The sequence below is a fragment of the Vulpes lagopus genome, chromosome 20 (genome assembly GCF_018345385.1).
Source record: "Vulpes lagopus strain Blue_001 chromosome 20, ASM1834538v1, whole genome shotgun sequence".
Classification (NCBI taxonomy): Eukaryota; Metazoa; Chordata; class Mammalia; order Carnivora; family Canidae; genus Vulpes; species Vulpes lagopus.
The window spans coordinates 7,835,265-7,858,730 of record NC_054843.1 but is presented as its reverse complement, the minus strand read 5'-3'; the positions used below and the strand labels follow the sequence as shown (position 1 = coordinate 7,858,730).

At 38.0% G+C, this 23,466-nt stretch overlaps 1 protein-coding gene across 7 annotated transcripts in view; it reads left to right on the top strand.

The window, feature by feature from the left end:
- TTC3 (tetratricopeptide repeat domain 3) overlaps positions 1 to 23,466 on the top strand; it is a 117,890-nt gene that overhangs the window by 69,286 nt on the left and 25,138 nt on the right. For 6 of the 7 annotated variants that reach the window (XM_041735281.1, XM_041735279.1, XM_041735284.1 and 3 more), the window contains 8 exons: positions 1,940 to 2,191; positions 4,987 to 5,033; positions 6,342 to 6,398; positions 6,910 to 6,983; positions 8,332 to 8,496; positions 15,121 to 16,186; positions 17,151 to 17,216; positions 17,413 to 17,562. In XM_041735281.1, coding sequence (XP_041591215.1) covers positions 1,940 to 2,191; positions 4,987 to 5,033; positions 6,342 to 6,398; positions 6,910 to 6,983; positions 8,332 to 8,496; positions 15,121 to 16,186; positions 17,151 to 17,216; positions 17,413 to 17,562 — 1,877 coding nt within the window. The remainder of the gene's footprint in view (positions 1 to 1,939; positions 2,192 to 4,986; positions 5,034 to 6,341; positions 6,399 to 6,909; positions 6,984 to 8,331; positions 8,497 to 15,120; positions 16,187 to 17,150; positions 17,217 to 17,412; positions 17,563 to 23,466) is intronic. The other variant, XM_041735282.1, reaches the window with a different exon arrangement.

The window sequence follows — 23,466 nt, the reverse complement described above, 5'->3', positions numbered from 1 at the left end:
TGTCTAACATTAGATTGAGATTTCTCTTGAGTACCTACCAGAGCGCTGTTTATCTTGGTGACCATGGTGGTAACTGGCCTTGGACTAGGTAGATGATTCAGTTGGTAGTTGTGGTACACAAGGCCAGCAGGAGCAATAGTGGAGCAGTCCAAAGAGCGAGCCAGCCAGGCCTCTGAAAGTCTCCCCAACCTGCCGGAATTTTTAGGGACATGGAGCTCTTAGAATTCTGGAATTTGAGAGAATATATTGATAAATTTCTGTCAGTAGAAACCATGTAAGGTGGTAGCAAGCTTGGCATAGTTGATAACTAAGTGTTGCTGCTTTAAGCACAGATCTGCACAGGTTTCTGGTCCCAGAAAACCACTCTTAAGTGCTAAGGTTGTCATCAGGGTCTGTTAAAAATCCAAGTAAATTATTATGTTATTCTTAATTTTAATCTGCTCTGGAAGATAGACTCAGGAGAAGTAGGCTTTCTGGTTATGCTTACCCAGGCAAGAGTGCCTGTCACTGTTCTCTCAGGTAAAGGGTAGCATTTGAGCCTTGTAGCTCACTGATGGATCATTTTGTTATAAATGATATACCTTTCTGATAAAGGTATTCTGGTATTCTTTTAATAAGTATATGCATACTATTTAAAGTTGCAGTTTCTTTTTTTTTTTTTTTTAAGACATTTATTTATTCATGAGAGACACAGGGGTGCGGGGGGAGAGAGAGAGAGGCAGAGACATAGGCGGGGGGAGAAGAAGGCCCTCCACAGGGAGCCTGATGCGGGACTCGATCCTGAATCCCAAGGTCACGACCAGAGCCAAAGGCAGCCACCCAACCTCTGAGCCACCCAGGTGTCCCTAAAATTGCAGTTTCTAGTTAAAGTTTTAAAATGACTTACGGCATGTTAATTACTAAGGCTGTACTATGTCCCTGGTGTAAAGCTCATATTTATTTATTAAAGGCAAGTAATTTCCAATTCCTGGAATTTTACTTCCTTCTCAATAAAAAAAATCGTCCTATAGGGTCACATCACGTACATATTTAACATGAGACGTCAGTTTATATGAGGGATTGGGGAGAGAGTATCATTTTAATACTAGAAGTGATCTTTTGCCTTCCCTTCAATGAGCACATTTTTCATGCAACATGACCTCTGCAAGGTAACTGTTTCATCTGGAGGAAACAGCCATCCAGGTTAATTCTGACTCAATAGTCCGCTTCATATGCTGACTGAGAAACCATGACTGGCATAAGAGGCTACTGTACTATATTTGAGGCAGGTGGGAAGATAGACTAGAGATAGTCTTTGCCTTTTGGTGGCTATGTTAGTAAGGGTAGGGGCTCGCCATCCCTTCAGTAGCAGTGGTATGAGGTTGCAGCTACTTCTTTTTCTGGTTTGTTAGAAGTTGGAATAAAAGTGGGAATAGTGACCATCCTGATTTTTGGAGGGGGATAAGGAGCCATTAATGGAGGTGTTGTTTTAAAGGTATTTGGAATCATTTGCATATTATTAATGTTTTGTTACTATGGAATATATGTAGAAAAGCACTAAAATTTTGCTAGTTTGTACTAAGTAGAGTGAAGTAGAGTGAAAATCTTTTTGTATTCGTGAAAAAGTTGTTACATTTTTACAGGAATTTAATGCTTTGCTTTTACTGCCTAAGTCTAATAAAAATGGCTGTAGAAGCTTATAATATATGAGCTATTATATAAGAAGACTTTGGCCCACCTTGTTCAACTAATAGATAAGAACTGTTGTAATTAGTCTGTCGATGTTAAGTGGTATTCCTAAAATGCAAAATAACTTGAACAAGTTTGTATTCAGGTATGTGTTTTCACTGAAAATGTCAGCAAACTATAACTGAACTGCTTTCAGAGATGTAGGATTGAATGTGATTTTATGCTAAATGATTTTCCTTTTTTCTGATTTGGATTTTGTTTTTATTTACAGGTTTAGATGCCACAGGACCTTTTTTTTCTCGTTATGGAGCCTCTCTTAAGGAGCTTGATTTTAGCATCATGACTTTTCTCTGGAATGAGAAATATGGTCATAAACTAGCCTCTATAGAAGGAAAGCAACTTGATTATTTCTGTGAGCCAACATCAGTGAAGGAAGCACGGTGTTTAATATGGCTGCTAGAAGAGCATAGAGACAAGTTCCCAGCGCTACACAATGCTCTAGATGAGTTCTTTGACATAATGGGTGTGTGGCCTGAATTTCAATTTATATTATATCTGGGCTGGGGGGGGGTACAAATCTGTGAAGGATCTAGCTTATTTAATACTTGACAAAATAGTGAGAATTATTATGGTACAGCCAGCTTATTTGGAAAAGTTAGTGATTAAAAATAGTGATTATTTTTTCTTTGATGTTATAAAACGTTTTTACTCTGTTGAGCTAAGTGGTAGGGTGCTCATAGGGGTGTGTTACACTGATTACACACCTAGTATTCTCATCTTAGATACATTGACAGTATCATGCCAAAATTGCATATTAAATGGACAGAATTTATTAGTAAATGGTTTAATTTGTAACCTTCAAGAATACATTGCCCTGCAGAGGAGGTGATGTTTGCAGAATCTAGAAATAGCACATCTGTTGTGGTGAGAAGAGCTTAGAATTGGGAGATCAGGAAGTCGGCTGTGGCCCAGCTTCTTCTCTAATTCACCTCACTAAAAACTTTGTTTTTACTACTGCTTCAAGGTCCCCTCCAGAGCTGGGTGTTAACTAGGAACTCAGAAATGCGTATGCTAGCCCCTGCCCTCAGGAACCTTATATTGTAGAAAAAGGAATAAGGTGAATATTCATTAACTATTATGAGCATCAGCTCAGTAAGAGAGGTCCAGAAAGGGTGCTGGTGGTTTAAATGGAGGATCAAGCTCTCGTGTTCTTCCTGGGGAAGATAAAGCTTCGATGCAGGGCTAGAGTCCGAGCTGTGAACATGGAGGTAGTTGGACAGGTTGACATCTGGGCTTCGAGACAGGGTTGAGGGGAGTTAGGTCACCTGTTTGGGTAGCAGCATGGAGCCCAGAATAGGTTTGGCAGAATAGGATAACTAGTAGTTAATTCTTTAGCTTCTTTTGGATCTTAGTTTCTTCATTGTTGAAGTGATAGGATTTGGAGCCAGTGGTCTGTGTGGTCCCACTTTGCTTCAGAATTCTAATATTCTTAGATTCTAAATTAATTTTAACTTCTTATCTTTGGTACTACATGTATGTCTTATGGTAACTCTCCCCCTCCCCTTTTCTTCTTCAGCATTCCTCAGCATCTGCTTTACAGACTGTCCAGAGCTAGACTTTTAAATTTCATGCTTTTTTTGAAAGGGCACATTAAAAGGTCTGGCTTTGTACAAAGCTATCACATATTACAGAATTCATATGTATAAGGGACTGAAAAACTTGTGTTTCTTAGGAAGGAGCACATTCAAATACAGATGGCTTTATTTTTCTAGGACAGCTTCATGACTGGAAGTGATGTGCTACTTGATAGCCTGAATTTATTGCCATCAGTTTGCTGCTGCTGGTAATATAAAGCCTGATGCATGTTTGGATCACACAACAAAATAACTAAAAAGGAGACCCTCTTAGTGTGAATTTTTTTCTGTAACTCAACTGTGCAGTCCATCTGGCTGTGACTGTTCCTTTTAGTCAGAAGCCACCAACCAAATGACCAGCCATCTCAACAGATTTTCCCTTCAGTAGTAGCTCTGCTTCTCACCATTTTCCTAGATATTTTCAGTTTTATCTCTTTTCATTTAAATTGATGATTATAGTTCTTAAAACTTCAAAATCCACTGATCTTGTAAATAGAAGTATTTAATAATGTCACCAGTGCTATGATAATTTGGAGGTCCAACCTCTCTTCTGAACTCTGCATACAATTTTCTGTTGGTATTTCTTTGTAGACAGCTAAGACCCCCCCCCTTTTTTTCCCCTAAAATGTCTCTTAAGAGCAATGTGGCTGAACCCACTTATTATATATCCCTAGAAATCTGTTTTTCCTAGATTATTCCTAGTAACATGGTTGTAAATCTTCTATCTAAGCAGGAAACCCTGAAATTATTCTCAATTCTTCCTTTTTCCCGTTACCCTATATCTACTTTGTCATGTGTTCCAGTAAGCTGTATCTTTGATTTGTACTTTCTGTCCATCTCCACTTCCCTATGTCAGAGCCTTAGTAATCTTTACATGATTAGACCATCCTAATAGCCTCCAAACTGGTCTCTATGCCTCTAGACTTTCCCACTCCAGATCTTCGTCTTACATTGCCACTAGTGACTCTTCTGGAACATCTGACACCATAATGATTCTGTTAAACACTTACTTCATTTTGCCTACACATTAAATTCACACTATCTACCTGAGTTTATCATCACTCTCCCCATCTGCCCTCCGTGTATACATCTAACTTCTTGAAGATGTCAAAACCTTCCTTGTGCTTTTCTGCCTTGTGACTTTGCTCATGCATTTTCTCCAGCCACGTCCTATTCCTTTGCTTCTTTATTTAAAGTCTTACTTTAATACTGCTTCCCCAGACCAAGCCCTCCCTGACCTCTGCTTGGGCCTTTATCCTTAAAAACTTTATTATTCCATCAGCTTTGTTTCCGTTGTATTTATTGAGGCATGTAGCACAGTGGGTTGCAGGTATTTGCCTGTTTTTTTTTTTTTTTTTTTTTTTTTTTTTTTTGCAGAATACAAGTTAAGAACACAAGTTTATCTATGGCAGGGATTGTACTATGCGTTTCTGTATTCTTGGCACCTTGCATAGAGTTTGACACATAGAAAGCATTCAAATTGTGCTGAATTGGATTTACATTTTGTGATTATCTGTGGTTGTTTTTCATTTAATTGGCCATTTGTGTCATTTGTGTCAAAGCCGAATAAGGAATAGAACATAGTTGATGATCGTAGTATCTGGAGTGGTTCTCTTTAAGGGTTTAGTGTGTTTGGCAGTGTAAAATTATCATCATCTCACAAATCACTGGTGTTTTCCTACAGACAGCCGCTGTACTGTATTAAGGAAACAAGACAGTGGCGATGTGCCGGTAAGTTATTTGATCACTTTAACCTCAGTGTGCTAATCTGTGTTAGCCAAAGAAGAGAGGGGTACACAGGCCAGTGTTTATTACATCACAGCTAGCATTCTAGAACCAAGTCTAGAGGATTTCTGGCTAATGTATGCTAATTTATTAGAAAGTTAATGCCCAGTCTTTCTCTTAGAGCAATAGTCAGCAAATTCAGAGGCTTAAATTAGACAGTGTCCATAAAGTTTTGTAACTAATAAATGTTAATCTCAGAAATAGGGAATGAGTTGCTGAGTCATCTCCTGGCATAAAAATGAAAAGTTATCTGTAATAATTAAAATTTTAATGTTTTGTTCTGTAAGGAAAACAAAGAGACTTTGTTTTGAATGGCTCCAAAGTTAAAATAAATCCAGAGTTTTTCTTAGTAGGTTGTGGCAGTTTTCAAACAGATGCTTATTTACTGATCTTTAGGATCAGACCACCTGTACTTGAAATTTTGTCTTAATCTGCTGTTAAGTACTGCCAGCTAAGTATGGAAACACCTGTAACACAGCCATGGGAATTTTTGTTTTTTTTTAATAAATTTTATTTATTCATTCATGAGAGACACAGGCAGAGGGAGAAACAGGCTCCATGCAGGGAGCCCGACATGGGACTCGATCCTAGGTCTCCAGGATCATGCCCTAGGCCGAAGGCAGCGCTAAACTGCTGAGCCACCGGGGCTGCTCGCCATGGGAAGTTAAATGTCTCGTCAGTCCACTATGCCTCAAAGTTTGGCCACGTGTAGAAGGTCAAAAGGTCTTAGCTTAGTAAGAAATGTCATTAAAATACTAGTAGCATATAACTGGAATTACTGGGATCCCTGCGTGGCGCAGCGGTTTGGCGCCTGCCTTTGGCCCAGGGCGCAATCCTGGAGACCCGGGATCGAATCCCACATCAGGCTCCCGGTGCATGGAGCCTGCTTCTCCCTCCGCCTGTGTCTCTGCCTCTCTCTCTCTCTCTGTGACTATCATAAATAAATTAAAAAAAAAAAAAAAACTGGAATTACTCTAAAAGACTGATTAATTACTTGAAATAACATAAACCTTACAAATGAGTTTTAAAATGTTGGGGCAATTTTAGTTATTACACCTTTGTTATTGAGCTGTTATTTTCTATTATAAATCATAACACCAGGGCTGACATTCTAAATGTTACTTTTGTTTAGCAGTTTTGTTACTTTTGTTATGTATATTCAACTTGTGGCTGAAACCAGTATGATATCTTTATTTGGAGCTTTGTACTGCTGTTATTTGAGTTTTCATTGTTTTTCCCCCACCATTTTTCCAGTTTAATTCCGCCAAGATAAAAAATAAAGGCAAGAAAAAGAAGCCAAAAGATTCAAAGGTATATTTTCTATATTCTTGCATAAAATAATTGAATATATAAATTAGAATTAACCAATTTTGGAGGATATTTTGAAGCATTTTTAGAGCAAGACTTTTTAAATATTTAATCTAAAGATTTGTTCCAAGCCCATGAGATAAATATCGTGCTGTTTGTTTTACTATGGATTCTCCTTGGCTCTCACATGTGTAGGGGATCAGACAAGAGGGCAAGAGTTGAGGCAGGAAACAAATATTAGAGGATGAGAGCAGCTGTTTCTAAATTCCACTAAAACTTGTCTTTTTATCTTTGACATTAAAAAATTTTTTTGAGGCCTAAATGTTAATTTGGGCCTATTTGTAGTTGTTGAAACTTTTATTACTATGTGTTCCTGTTTACAAAAAAAATTTAGATAAGTCTTATATATTGGCAGTTTGTGTATTTATATAAGCATTCATCTGTTTTAATGCTAATTTTTTTCATGGGATTTTAAGATAGAAAATCATTTTCATTTTTCTGTCTTTTAAACTAGCCTATGTTGGTGGGGTCTGGGACAGCTTCTGTAACACCAAATAATGAGACTATCACTTCGGGTGAAGAACATAAGTAAGTATAATTAAAATGTTTTGCTTCATTTTAACTCCTGTGTTAACTTAGCAAGTGGTGCTAATTTAATGTAATTTAAACTTGTATTTTATTTCCCTAATTTCACTCTCCAAAGATGTACATCTGTTATAACAACCTGATGTGATCCATCTTGGTTGAATTTATAGCAAGGCTTGTCCTCATTAGGAATTCATACAAACTAAATTAAAATCATTGGTCTAACGGCATTCATTAGATAAGTCTAGGAACTTACTATGCACAAGATACTGTGGGAAAATCCTAGAAAATAGTACTTGAAATATTCAGTGAAGAGAATGTCCTATTGACAATTACTAGCATATTTGCTGTAATAATAGGAGAGGAAGATGTTTTGGAAACTGTATATGACGTTGTGGTTTAACCTTAGATATGAGTGATTTTCAGTGGTGTCTGGGTGTTGAAATTAAGTTTTCAGGATATGGATAGGCATAGAAAGAAATAAGTAGTGAGTAGCAGTGACTTTTTGATGTCTAATTCCCATACAGACTAGAAATCCACAGATTTTTTTTCTCATTTTTTAAAGGAGTTGTCATAACAACTGCTTTTACACAGTTATTTTCATGGATTCTTTTAAGTGGAAGAATTATTTTGTTAAAATAATAATAGGCTTATTCTTAGACAACGTTTATATGTCATTTACTATTTCATTGGTTTTACGTATATAAACTCATTGAATCCACTCCTCCACCCTAGGAGTAAGTACTGTTATTATGTCCATTTTATAGATAAAGAGACTTCTTACACACAGTATAGTTGAATGATGTGCCCCCAAACCTGAAGCTTCTAAATAGCAGAGCCAAGGAATTAAACCCAGCAGTCTGGTTTTAGAACTCACACTTGAACTACCACATCTCTTTAGAATGTTAGAATTTTATATTTTAGAAAAAAAGTCTTTTTATTTTAAGTGTCTCAATCTCACTTTAACTTAATAGCAGTTACAATCTTCCATTTTTCACTGTAACAAGTTATAAATTAATGTAACATTGATACTTTTAAAATAAGGAGTTTCAAAAAATTTGCTCTTGGGAGCAAGAATAGGTAGTTACTTAAAGGTACTTACCCAGTGGTCAGGCATATATATACACACACACACACACACACACACACATATACATACAACATGCATATACACATACATAATACGTATATATGTAGTTATGGAAGGATAACTTTTCTACATATAATTTTCTGATAGTATTTTTTTGTATTGTAAAGCTAAGTAATATGTTGCTGTCTTTATATTTATTTCAGTTTAAATATTCTGGATCACCTTAAAAGTTTATGATTCACAAAGTTGTTTTTTTATCAGCAGACGCAATTCAAATTCTGCAGGGCCATTTGTGGTACCTGACCACCTTCGGCAAGATGTAGAAGAATTTGAAGCTATCTATGAGCAGCACAGTAGTGAATATGTTGTCCGTAATAAAAAGCTGTGGGACATTAACCCAAAACAAAAATGTTCAACTCTGTATGAGTAAGTAGTTTAACATTCCTACAAATAGTATTTTATACGAAGCTGCCAGTTAAAGATCTCAGTTGTTGAATTTGTGTCCCTTGTGCTTATTAAAGGAATCATTTATTGGCTCACAAACCTGGGTTTACAGCCTTTGTCATGTATTACACAAAGTTTAACTGAGTGTTTTTAATTATTAAATTTAGAATTCTAATTATTATGGGTTTTGTCAGTTTGAGCTGCTTAATATAGGTATTTTCTGTTTCTAAAACTGACCTGGTATATGCTAATAGGACCTATAAAATTTCCAGCCATAATTTTTTTTTTTTTTTACTAATTTATTTATTTGAGAGAGAGAAAGAGACACATACACACATATGCATGTGTGTGCATGAGTGGAGGTAGGGCAGAGGAAGAAAAACTCTTCAAGCTGAGCATGGAGACTGATGCCAGCTTGATCTTACGGCCAATGAGACCATGACCTGAGCTGAAACCAAAAGTTGGCCGCCTAACCCAGCTGAGCCACCCAGGCGCCCCCCAGCCAGTCTTTTTTTTTTTTTTCAGCCAGTCTTTTATCGTGAATTCTAAGATACACAGTACTCCTACCTTATTCTTAGTTTCGCTTTTCAGGGTTTCACTTTACCCACAAGCAACCCCTGTCTAGAAGCCCATGATCCTCCTTCTGACATATTGTCAGAAGGTCAGTAGTAGCCTAACATTAGATCACATGCCTGTGTCACTCACCTCACTTCATCTCATCATGTAGGTGTTTTATCATTTCACATCATCACAAGAAGGATGAGTACAGTGCAATAAGATATTTTGAGAGAGACACCACAGTCGCATAACTTTTGTAACAGTATTATTATAACTGTTCTATTTTATTATTAATTGCTGCTGTTAATTTCTTATTATGCCTAATTTATAACTTAAACTTTATCACAGGTATGTATGTGTAGGAACAAAACAGTATATATAGGGTTCAGTACTGTCTGTGGTTTCAGGCATCCCCGGAGGTCTTGGTATCTCTCATGGATAAGGGTGAAGTTAAACATTTGACAAGGAGTAGTATAATTATTTGATCTTATTGTTCCTTTGTTGATGGATGTGGATGTTTAGCATCTTATAAGTCCAGTGATAAGTTAACAAGTCTTAGTGGGGTGGATAAAATAATGGAGTAAAGAGTTCAGGAAAATCTAGGAAGCAGTTAAGCTTTTTGAGCTTGATATTATTAAGGTATTGCTACCTTCCTTAAGAAATGAGGGCTAAGGGATCCCTGGGTGGCGCAGTGGTTTAGCGCCTGCCTCTCTCTCTGTGTGTGTGTGTGTGTGTGTGTGTGTGTGTGTGTGTGTGTGACTATCATAAATAAATAAAAATTAAAAAAAAAAAAGAAATGAGGGATAAAGGCAGTGTCGGTGGCTGCAGCGGTTTGGCGCCGCCTGCAGCCCAGGGCGTGATCCTGGAGACCCAGGATCGAGTCCCTCATCGGGCTCCCTGCATGGAGCCTGCTTCTCCCTCTGCCTGTGTCTCTGCCTCTCTCTCTGCCTCTCTCTCTGTGTTGCTCATGAATAAATAAATAAAATCTTTAAAAAAGAAAAAAAAGAAATGAGGGCTAAGACCTACAATAGAAAATTAATTTAAAAGCTAGCTATTCTCCCAGAAAACCTGTCACTCATCCATAATTTGGTCATTCCTTCTATCCTCCCCAGTTGCATTATTCCTGTTCAGTCTAGTTATGCTCCTAGATACTTCTTCATAGTTTTCTTTAGAGTTGAAATGCTGAGCAAATTCTGTTTCCAGAGAACGCTCCTGGATGACCATATGGAAACAGCTATAAAACTATACTAGTATTTCTTAAAATATGGTGGGCTTTGCTTCTGGCATCTAAAACTGAAGCTAAACTGTGTCATTTTGAGGACCTTGCTTCTTAAAGAATTTATTACTGTTATAAGTGGGAGGAAATTCATGAGGAAAAAAATTAGGATGATTTGTATTTTGAGATAAAATTTCAAGTCAAATTGCAGGAAGTTACACATCAAAATGGTTGTTTCTTTGAATTTTTGAAAGTAGACATGTGGGATCCCTGGGTGGCGCAGTGGTTTAACGCCTGCCTTTGGCCCAGGGCGCGATCCTGGAGACCCGGGATCGAATCCCACGTCGGGCTCCCGGTGTATGGAGCCTGCTTCTCCCTCTGCCTATGTCTCTGCCTCTCTCTCTCTCTCTGTGTGACTATCATAAATAAATAAAAAAAATTAAAAAAAAAAAAAGAAAGTAGACGTGATAATGAACTTAATGATTTTTTTTTTAAGATTTTATTTATTTATTCATGAGACAGAGAGCGGCAGAGACAGACAGAGGGAGAAGCAGGCTTCCTTCAGCCTGTTGTGGGACTTGATCCCAGGATCCCAGGATCACAACCTGAGCCAAAGGCAGATGCTCAACCACTGATCCACCAAAGCTTTCCAAGAATGATTTCTTTTAGGGGCACCTGGTTGGCTCAAAGGAGTGTGTGACTCCTGATCTCAAGGTTGTGATTTCAAGCCCCAACCTGGGTATAGAGATTATTTAAATGAATAAATAAATAAAAACTTTAAAAAGAAAAAAGAATGATTTCTTTTAGTGGCCAGTGGGCAAAAGAAATAAAAATGAAACTACAATTTTCTATATGATAGGAAGGTAGAGGAGTAGAACAATTATTAGACAAGGAATTAGGAATACTGGGATAACTGCTATAAACTTGATCTTGAATTAAGTATTTCACTGTGAAGTAGGAGAGTAGACTGATAGATGTTTAATTGACCTGATGCTTCTAGTTCTAGCGTTTTATGATTTTAGGTAGTTGAAGCAAATGAAATTTCAGTGGGTAGTATTCTGCATTTAGCTTTTCCTAATACCTCATTAGGGGTGTTAAGTATTTGGCCAGCATTAATTAACCACTTAGGGTTAAGCAGTGTGAAAGATTGCAGAAAAACTAGGAGATACAATCCTTTCATGCAGCTTGCAAGTAGTAGGAGAGCTAAATTGATGATTGGTCAGGTCACAGTGTATTGCAAATAAAATTACTTTATGAAATAACAATCATGAACTTGGACAACAGTGATTTTTTCAAAGGACCACAGCCAGAATACTAGGTTGGGGATGCCTTCTGAAATGTTTTCTCCATCCTTATCCCTTGCCCATGTGCCAGCAGTGACATGTAATGGCACTGTGGTTGGTATGACTAACCATGACCATTTCAGACACTAATGGTCGTCATCCAATGACAAAAATCTATCTACATACATACATAACATAAGAACTATTAATATCTCTGGTATAATTAGCTTTTTTTTGTTTTAACTCCTATCACACACAGTGTGCCTCATTTTTACCCCTGGTTCTGAAGTACATAGTCTGAGACTTTAAACAAGAACAAGCAATGATGAGAGCGAAGATGAATCTTGTGTAACTGGGTGGAAGTTGAGTCAGTCTCACCAATCCAGTTGTAACTCCATCTTTCAGCAGAGCTTTGGCCTCTTTCATGTCTGCTAAGCAGTCACACCAGTACCAATGTTCAGAGTGCACTGATGGAGGGACTCCAACCCGTGTGAAGCACTGGATTATGAAGAAATTGTATTTATGCTGTTTGGACCCAGTGTTTATCTTACAGAGATGATTTTTCAAGGCTAGAAAGATGTATAGAGTTAAAGTTCATTTTGTGTTGCATTTCAAATAATAGTGACTATAAAAATTTTATTCGCAGTATGGTTATAAAATGGTTTCCCTTTGGGCTAGGGACCCAAATTAAGTTAAATTTTGTTCTACTTCAGTGCTTGAAAAATTCATTGCGAAAAAAAGAAAGAAAGAAGAATTGATTGCCACTTAGCCAGTGGAAAAATGTGGAGGCTCTCTTTGAGAAAAATTTTTTCTGATTATAAAAGTAATAATGTAAATTAATATGGAATTTTTTAAAAATAAAGGAAAAAATTATGAATAATTCTATCATCCAGTTATAAGTACAGTTAATTTTTGGTGTATATTCATTCAGGCTTTTAGAATGTATATGTATAAAACATAGGTCTTAACATTTATAAACTGATTTTACTATACACTCAGCTTTGTCATAACCTTTTTCACTAAAAATGCATATAGTGAGCATCTTTTCATATCCTTGACTGTTTTTCAAGAACGCAACTTTTATTAGTTGCTTGGTAATCATCACCAGATTTGCACTATCATTGACATTGCCAGCTATTGGAAAGCTCATTGCTGAATTACTTAGAGTGGTTTCCTTGTAGGTAGTCTTTGCTCTTTAGTTACCCGTTTGGATTTAAGTGCTTTAATCCAGGTGGAAAAGCTTTGTTTTTCAGTGATTCTCTTCAGTATTCATCATGAAGAGCAAAAAGTAAATACGGGTACACCATTCATGAATTATTCTGCTGTTGCTTAATGGCAGGTAAACACCAAATGTGGAGGGATCTCTCTTCAGAGAGATGGTAGAGCCAGAGTTACAGCAGTCAGCTAAAATCCTCAGCAAGGGTTACTGTTTCTGAGACTACAATGGTTTCTTTTTACCTCACTCTCCTTCAAGCCTCTGATTTTAGATTTCTCTTTAAAAATGAAGTTTGAGGGGCAGCCCCGGTGGCTCAGTGGTTTAGCGCCGCCTTCAGGGCGTGATACTGGAGACCCGGGATTGAGTCCCATTTCAGGCTCCCTGCATGGAGCCTGCATCTCCCTCTGCCTGTGTCTCTGCCTCTCTCTCTCTCTCTCTCTCTCTCTCTCTCTCTCTCTCATCTCTATCTCTATCTGTGTGTGTGTGTGTGTGTGTGTGTGTGTCTGATGAATAAATAAAAATCTTTTTAAAAAAGAAAAATAAATAAAATAAAAATGAAGTTTGAGGGGCACCTGGGCTGCTTGGTTAAGCAGCCATCTCTTAATTTTGGCTCAGATCATGATCTCAGGATCCTGAAACGGAGCCCCATGTTGGATTCTGTGCTCAGTGAGGAGTCTGCTTGAGGATTTTTCTCTCTCTTCCTGTGCCCCTCTCCTTCGGTTCACTCTTGCACATTCATACTGTTTCTCTCTCTCAAATAAATAAATAAATAAAATATTTTTAAAAATAAAAGTGAAGTGTGATGGGAATCTTAAAGCAAAGACATCTTTTTTTTTTAAATTTATTTATTTATTTATGATAGTCACAGAGAGAGGCAGAGACATAGGCAGAGGGAGAAGCAGGCTCCATGCACCGGGAGCCCAATGTGGGACTCGATCCCGGGTCCCCAGGATCGCGCCCTGGGCCAAAGGCAGGCGCCAAACCGCTGCGCCACCCAGGGATCCCCACATCTTTTTTTTTTTTAAGATTTTTTAATTTATTCATGAGAGACACAGAGAGAGAGGCAGAGACACAGGCAGAGGGAGAAGCAGGCTCCATGCAGGGAGCCTAATGTGGGACTCAATCCTGGGACTCCAGAATCACACCCTGAGCTGAAGGCAGGCACTAAACCACTGAGCCACCCAGGCGCCCCAAAGCAAAGACAGATCCAACCTGCTATCTTGCAAAACAATGTGTATGTTATAAAGTTCCAATTGTAGAGATTATTCTAAGGGGAAAATAGTCATCAAAAAACCCTTTAAGTATTTAGAGCAGCATTGCTGACAAAAAAGTAGTAGCATTTGGTCTTCAAGCTTCAGAGTATCAGTTACCTTGAATAGAGGTTAAACAAAAATAGTCCTATGCCTTTATCTCCAGCCACATCTGCACGTAAAGTGGTTTCTTTTGTTTCAAAGAAATGTTTTTACCTTCCTCTAAATAAATTGTCTTCTTGGCTAGTCTCAATTTACTAAGAAAATCCCTTTGGATATTTTTGCTCTGGAAAAAGCAAATCTTTTTGGTGGTGTGTGGTATATGTCTTTCTTGCTAGTTATACCACTGTTACAGACTGAATATCAAATTCAAATGGAAAAGTAAGGCTCTTTGAGGCAGACACAGAATGGGAACAGAAAATAGCCCCAGAACTGGACTGAGCCCCAATCCAGAACTGGTAGTAGATTAAAGGATTGCCCCATTACTGTGTGTCTGATCCTGTACTGTATTGGTTTATTGATCAGACAGGATTAATTTCAGTACCTCTAAATTATTGAATATTCTTAAACAGAAAAATATTAAGAGACTTACTACAAAAAAAAAAAAAAGAGAGAGACTTACTACATGCAAATTCCAGTTGGATTTTAATGAAATTTCATCTCTTCTCATCTGGCATTCTTGTTATGTTTAATTAATTTTCTTTTCATTCCTTTTAAAGTAGATTGTGTAATGATGTAATTGAAATTTATAAAAGAACTTTTTAATCCCTTTTTGGTTTTTTTTTTCAAAAGCATTTTTAAGGATTATTTTCTGAGAAGTAAACAAAATTTTGCTTTTATTTTTTTATTTATTTATTTTTATTTATTTATTTTTTCAAAATTTTGCTTTTAGAGTATCCTTGATTGCAGTTAGCTTTTGTCACATTTAACGTGAATGTAATACATTTGTTTGGGAGATGTTGAAATCAGTTGGAAGTGAAATTGTATTTTGCTTTGGGAGAATTGTGGGGAAAATAATTTTTTTCAAATGAACATATAAGAGCACTTCCTTATAATAACATGTGAACATAATTTTTTTTCAAGTTATTTCTCTCAGTTGTTGGAGGAGCATGGTCCCTTGGACATGAGTAATAAAATGTTCTCTGAAGAATATGAATTCTTCCCAGAAGAAACTAGACAGATATTAGAAAAAGCTGGAGGTTTGAAATCTTTCCTCCTGGGATGTCCTCGTTTTGTTGTGATTGACAACTGTATTGCTTTGAAGAAAGTTGCTTTACGGCTCAAGAAAAAGAGAAAGAAGAAAAACATTAAGACAAAAGTGGAAGAAATTTCAAAAACAGGGGAGTATTTACGAGTTAAACTACCACTGAATCCAACTGCTAGGGAATTTAAACCAGATGTAAAGTCCAAACCAATGTCTGATTTATCTTCAGCAACAGTTTCTGAGAATGTGAAGCCCAAACCTGTAGCTACTAATTCTCCTAAATCAACCTGTGAAGTTATGAAGCCAAGACCAGTGTCTGATAATTCTTCTAGATCAGTTTCTGAAGATGAGAAGCCCAAAGAAGTCTCTTCTGATTCTGCCCAACCTGTATCTGAGGATGCAAGTCACAAGAGAGTATCCTCTAATTCTCCCAAACCAGCTTCTGAGGATGTGAAACCAGCCTACTGGACTCAGCCCCATTTGGTCACAGGATACTGTACATACCTCCCCTTTCGGGGATTTGACATTACCCAGACACCACCAACATACATAAATGTGTTACCGACTTTGCCCCAGTACACTAACATTTACACACCTCTGCCTAATGTTTCTTCTGAATATCAGCTGCAAAGATCAGTGCCAGTGGTGCCGTCTCTTATAGCCAGTGAAAGACTAGATGAAAGTGCTAGTGTGTACTTTGAGGGTCATCATTTGAATGCTGAGAATGCTCCTGGGAACCAGATTGTCCCTAAAACACAGATCCTTCAGGACTCTATGGAAGTGTCAGTGAAGACAGAATGCAGCACAGATGGTGCTGATACAGCCCTTAGTGAGTCTAACAGATATGATGGTCACTGTGGAAATTCTGCCAACAAGTGGGAAGTAAATCCAGAAAAAACCAATGAAGTAACAAATACTCCACATACACAAATGGTTGCCGTACAGGTAAGACTTGAATTAGAAAAAAGTCATCCTAATACTGAAATTTTCCCTCTCATCTTTTCATTGCCCTTAGGTTTTACTAAAATTCTTTTAAATTATTGGCTTAATATTGGTTATGAAGTTTTTGTCCCAAAATGTGTTAAAAATATATGAACCCTTTTGTAGGGCATGATAGGCAACCCAGAAAGAATTCTGGGGTCTAGTAAATAATGTACTTCTTCCCTAACCAAGTTTTGTACCAATTGGAAAATAAGATCAAGGAATCAGCAGATGGAGCCAAAACATTACCTTAACAATGAATAATGGCATCATAAGGATGATGTGGTTTATTTCTGTACTTGAAGCCTATGCCACACCAGCTTACCCACCTAGTTACAGCAGTGCTGGACTAGGAAGCCTCCCAACTTGGAGTGCTGCCCCACAAGACCCAGTGCATGGAGAATGAAGGGAAATGTACTTTTTGCACAGATGGCCCCAAAAAAGCAGAGTCTGGGCTGTATGTGACCAGTTTTCCTACCAAAACAGGGGAGGAATGGGGGAGTTAAAAGACAATCAGGTGGAGAGAAACGAGAGCTGCAAATGAAAGTTCCTACCTAATAAGCATATAATAAATTGATGTTCTCCTATAGTTTATGCTATAGAATATGAATTCATTAAACCCTTGTTGGCTTATCCCCCTCCTTACTACATTTCCTGTTTTCTAGAAAGCTTTGAAAGAACATGTTAAAAATAATGAACCAAAGTCATTTTTATTACATGATAAAATAATAAATTCTACGTGATAGCTCTTTCGTTACACAAGTATTTGTAGAGAGCATGCAGCATTACTGAAATTGTAAAAAAAAAAAAAAAAAAAAAAACTTGAAAAAATGTGGGCATGTCTTAAAATGTCATTATATGATGGATTTATTTATTTTACTAGAGCAATTGAGGTAAATTTAATTTGAGTATTTGTTTTGCCCCAAAGGTGTCTTGGAATATAACACATCAAGAAGTCAATACTGAGCCATATGATCCTTTTGAGGCACAACAGGTAAGTCAAAATGAATTATCATGACATTTCCCTTGTAAATTTTTTTTTTTTTTTCTGAGAAGCAGGACAGCCCAGGGTCCCTTGTAAATTTTCATCTGGCTTTTATTCCTCTCTATTTTAAGAGACTGTTCAGAACCAGATCAGAAATAGACATTTTAAACTATTTTTAATAGTTAATTTTGTAATTTGCCTTTAGGGAGATATTTCACAGATTGAGAAGGAGTTCCAGGTTTTACAAGAGCAGCTTAACGAGGCATGTGAAAATTATGAACAGAGAAAACTCAAGGGCTCAGAAGAGACCAGGGATCTGGAAGAAAAATTGAAAAGGAACTTAGAAGAAAACAAGGTAATCCTGTCTGAAAGTTAGTAGCATATGTTATGATCAGAAGGTCTGTACTTGGGTAACCTCAGCTAAGCCACACCACATTGGCTGAGCAAAGGATTTCTAAAGTAATGCCTACTTAAATTTCTCTGTGACATACTAAAGTGGCAGTGTTTTTACATGTTTTAGAACCTCCACATGTTGCTATCTAAGTAAAGGGTTATGAATTTGGGTTTTCATTTTTTATACTTCAGTTTACTTCCTTAACTAGTTTACTTCATTAACTAAACTTCTTTTCTGATGACTAAGTTTTGAGTTAATCCTTATTTATATTGAGAAGCAGTGTAGCATTAGCGGTTCACAGTGTGAGCCTTGGGGTCAGACCGACTAGGTTCAGATGTAAGCTGGGCTCCATACTAGTTCTCATTCTGAGCAAGTTATTTAACTTCTTTGTGCTTGTTTCTGATCTGGAAAATTTGGTGGTAATAGCTCCCATTTCTTGGGGTTAGAGTAATACTTGTGAAGTACTTAAAACTGCTTGGTGCATAGCAAGGGCTCTGTGAGTATTGCCTGCCACTCCTACTACTGTCTTCATCTCACTGTTAAGAAAGTATAAGAATAACACATGGAGCTTAGGCTTAGTAGATCTGTAACATGACTTAGAACATCTTGAGTCTATTGATCTTGAATTCCATTAGCTAAAATAGATTACAGTAATGTGTAACTGGTTATTAGAGTAAGACTAATTATTGGCAAGGCCAGATGTGAATTGGTGGGGAAATGGAATTGTAGATGTAAGGGTATCATAGTCTGTTTCTTTTTTAAAACTGAGGTCTTCTGTATAGGTGTAACAAAGGGATATTAGTTAATTTAAGAAAGGAAGGATTTACACTTACTGGGGAGTATTACGAGTATTATGTAACATGTAGAATTGTTGATTCACTATCTTACACACCTGAAACTAATATAACATTGTGTGTCAACAACACTTCAGTTAAAAAAATAAAAAAGGAAGAATTTGCTCCAGGAGTCTGGATCAGTACTGGGGTACCATATTCAACAGAAGAAAGTTAGCTTTGTGGGACCTTAATCCCACAAATTGATTTATTGAGATTCAAGTACACTTGGCAGAAAAGAGTCAGTTTGTAAAGGTAACTGTTATAACATTCCTATTATAACAGTTATAACATTCCTGTTACAACTTGTTTTCACTTGGGATGGGACTGAGGAAATTTGAAGAATGAGAAGAATTAGAAGGAACTACACTTTCTGGTCAGTTGTCTGGTTGAATGAGATCTTCCTAATTGGGAGAGGAGGAAATGAGCAAAAATAAAGCTCTGCATGATGACTCATAGAACACTAATTTGAATAAGCTGCTTGGGGGGGGGGCTTAACAAAATAAAATATTTTTATAAACTATTACCTCAGTAAAATTCAGTTTTACTAAGTTTGTATAAGAATGCTTGTGGCCCCCCCGATTAAATGAGGAGAGCAGATTTTCAGACTGCCACTTAAGGTGGGCATCTGGTGAGTGAGGTTTTGTTCTCACAGGCTTGTCCAGCTTTATAAACTGCTGGTCTGACTGGGTTCTGTATTTGTGCCGTTTATCAAGGCATCTTTGTATGTTTGACCAAGAAATGGGCAGTTAATCTGGCCCACAGGCAGGAGGGCTGCAAGACAGCAGTAGCTCTGACTGGGGCTGAGTTCCTGATACACTTTTTTTTTTTTTTTACCTTCACTGAAGCTCTGGGTCTGCTTTCAAGTGGTGGTTCTTAAGAATGTAGTCAGTCTGTGTTAAAAGAGCCATTATTGAGTCCCCAAATTTCAGGTCTGGTAGGTTGTTAGACTGACTTCCCATATCAATTGTAGACCTGTTTCCTATCAGGATAAGTTGTTCGTCTTAGTTTTTAGATAGTTGTCCACACAGGAGCAGATAAGATGTAGCTGTGGCCTTTTCTTTGTTGTCAGGATTATGTTCATAATTAGCTTATGGAGAAATCTTTTATATAAACATAAAAAGACTTTTTTGGCTTTTATTGATCTTTCCCATGGCCTTAGACCTTCTAGTCACTGAGGTTTCAACTAATACTTTTACTTGAAAGTTGCTTGATACCAGGTAATGGATGTATTAGATGCAACAACCTTTCAGGCTACCTGGGTGGAACTCAGCACTCCCATCTCATACCTTTGTGACCTTAGTTCACTCAATCTCTTTGACCCTCAGTTTCCTCATTAGTAGTACAATCTCTACTTTGTAGGTTTGTGAGGACTCTCACAGGGTATTTGGACAGGGGTGGGGTGGTTGCCTGGAGATACTAAGTCTAGTAGAAGGAAGAATTGTCCCACTTAAAATGCCACTCATGCCCCTACTGAGAAAAACTGTTTACAAAGCAGTTAAAGAGTGCTTAGCACTTAAAAAGCATTAATAAAAATCTGAGCTAGCTATTTTATATAGCTAATGGGGTTTTATTATCATGAGCTAGGAATGGCCTTAATAGATAATTGGGCCAGTTATGTATTGTCAGAGGAGAGTACCTATGGTAAAGCCAGCGTCTCCTGTTGTTTTTAATGTACCTCTAACTTGCAACTGTCAGTTTGTAATTGCAGTATTGCTTGAGGGCATATGTTCTTAGTTTATTAAGATAGAATTCATCACTTGAACCATTATAAAGTGTGTAATTCCGTGGTTTTCAGTAGACTCATAATGTTGTATGACCATTACCCCTGTCTTGTTCCAGAACCATTTCATAGCGCCAAAAAGAAACCCTGTACCCACTAAGCAATCACTCATCTCCCCTAGGATGTGTGTTCTCAAGGTGCTTTAATGAGATTTTCTTATAGCTAAGATGGGTATTTAAGTTGACTTTGGCTCTTAAAACACAGTCAAAATAATTTTGGCCTAGAATAATTTATGGAGTAGAATTTTGGAACTTTGTCCTATTTTTGTATTAACACAGAATCCTGGGCCCTGCCTGCCAAAAATTTCTTAGCCCACATCTTTGTAGAAGTGGAGTTACCCTATTCAATCACAATCTTTGCCAAGTTCAGCCTTTTTAAATCTAACATTTATGGAGTCATTATGTGCCATACTCAGTTGTAAATTTTTTACATTAATTGTTTTATTTAATCTCAATTGTAGTATACTAGTGCTATAGTATAGTACACCAGTATTGTCTCCATCTTATTGTTAAGGAAATGGAAGGAGGAGCCACTAATGCAACTTTCTCATAGTCACTCACACCAGTACTAAGCGGCAGAACAGATAGTGTCAGGCTCTAGATCCCTTGCCTTTGTCCTCCCTTAAGGGAATGTCAATTCCTCAAACAGTTAAAAAACATTTAGCACTTCATGAGCAGCATAGATGTATCAGTTAATTTATGCCATACAGTAATGCTGAGTAACAACCACCCACAAAACCTCAGTGACAGAGGAGAGTATACATCCAGTGTGTGAGCCTGTGGGTTAGCTTATCCCACTTGGGCTTGGCTGGACTGTTTCCCCTTTGGATCAGGTAGGGCTCTGTTCTTGGCTGTGCTTGCTCACATATGTGTGGTCACCACATTCTGTGTCCGCCTGCATCCGAGGACATCAGGCCTGCACATTCTGTGAAGATTGTTGCTTGATTTTTTGCTAGTGTGTTGTTGATATTTTCCATTATTTCATTTCACTTGACAAAATTTATTGGATGCTCCCTCCAAAGAAGACATACAAATGGCCAACAGACACATGAAAAAAATGTTCAACATCACTCGGTGTCAGGGAAGTACAAATCAAAATCACAATGAGATACCACCCCACACCGATCAGAATGGCTAAAATGAACAACTCAGGAAACAACAAATGTTGGTGAGGATGAGGAGAAAGGGGAACCCTCTTTACGTGTTGGTGGGAATGCAAACCGGTGCAGCCACTCTGAAAAACAGTGTGGAGGTTCCTCAAAAAGTTAAAAATAGAGCTACCCCATGACCCAGCAATTGCACTAGTAGATAATTATCTAAAGGATACAAGCATACACCCCAATGTTTATAGCAGCAGTGTCCACAACAACCAAAATTTGGAAAGAGCCCAGATGTCCATGGACAGATGAATGGATAAAGATGTGATATATATGTATAATAATGGAATGTTACTCAGCCATCAAAAAAGAATGAAATCTTGCATTTGCAACAATGTGAATGGAACTAGGGGGTATTATGCTAAGTGAAATAAGTCAGAGAAAGACAATTATCATATGATCTCACTCGTGGAGTTTAAGAAACAAAACAGATAAATGTAGGGGAAGGGAAGGAAAAATAAAATAACAAAATCAGAGGAGATAAACCATGAGAGACTCTGAACTATGGGAAAGAAAACAGAGTTGCTGGAGGAGAGGTGTGAGGAAGGATGGGGTAACTGAGTGATGGGCATGACAGAGGACACATGATGCAATGAGCAGTGGATGTTGTATATGATGAATCACTAAATTCTACCTCTGAAACTAATACAGTAAATGTTGACTAAATTGAATTGAAATAAAGAATTAAAAAAAAAAAAAAAAGATAAGCCAAGCTCTGTGCTGGTCTTCTGGGACTTTTATGCAGCATCCTCTTTCCTCCGCTTTCACTACCTAGGTTTCTTTGTGCAACAGATTTTTTTTTTCTGTAGATATAGCTCACTGTATTTCCTCTGACTTTGCTGCTAGAAAAGTTTTTTTTTTTAATTTTTTTTTTTTTATTATTTATTTATGTAGTCATACAGAGAGAGAGAGAGAGAGAGAGAGAGAGAGAGGCAGAGACACAGGCAGAGGGAGAAGCAGGCTCCATGCACCGGGAGCCCGACGTGGGATTCGATCCCGGGTCTCCAGGATCGCGCCCTGGGCCAAAGGCAGGCGCCAAACCGCTGCGCCACCCAGGGATCCCCGCTGCTAGAAAAGTTTTAATGCTGTTTCTAAAGAATGGTTAGGGCCTCATGCCATTCTTTTTTTTTTTTTTTTAAGATTTTTACTGATTTTGGGATCCCTGGGTGGCGCAGCGGTTTGGCGCCTGCCTTTGGCCCAGGGCGCGATCCTGGAGACCCAGGATCGAATCCCACATTGGGCTCCCGGTGCATGGAGCCTGCTTCTCCCTCTGCCTATGTCTCTGCCTCTCTCTCTCTCTCTCTCTCTGTGACTATCATAAAATAAATAAATAAATAAATAAATAAATAGATTTTTACTGATTTTATTTTATTATTTTTTTTTTTTAAAGATTTTATTTATCCATTCATGAGAGACACACAGAGAGGCCGAGACATAGGCAGAGGGAGAAGCAGGCTCCATGCAGGGAGCCCGACACGGGACTCGATCCCTGGTCTTCAGGATCACGTCCTGGGCCGAAGGTGGCACTAAACCACTGAGCCACCCGGGCTGCCTGATTTTTACTTACTTTAAAGAGAGAGAGAGTTTACACACATGAGCAGTGGGAGATGGAGAGAAAATCTTGAGCAGACTCCACACTTAGTGTGGAGCCCAACTTGGGGCTCAATCCCACAAACCCAAGATAATGAATGACCTGAACGAGACCCAGAGTGGGCCACCCAACCAACAGAGCCACCCAGGTTCCCCATATATATGTAGTCAAGGGTGCCTCAGTTGTTTATTTTGGAACAAAGTTTAAGTTTAAGAAAAAGAGGGATCCCTGGGTGGCGCAGCGGTTTGGCGCCTGCCTTTGGCCCAGGGCGCGATCCTGGAGACCCGGGATCGAATCCCACGTCGGGCTCCTGGTGCATGGAGCCTGCTTCTCCCTCCGCCTGTTCCTCTGCCTCTCTCTCTCTCTCTCTCTCTCTTTGTGACTATCATAAATAAATAAAAATTAAAAAAAAAATTTAAGAAAAAAGTATGGAAACCAAATGTTTTCCAGTGGAGAAAAAAAAAACTATCAGGAAATGTTTATAATTATGTCAGTAAGCTGT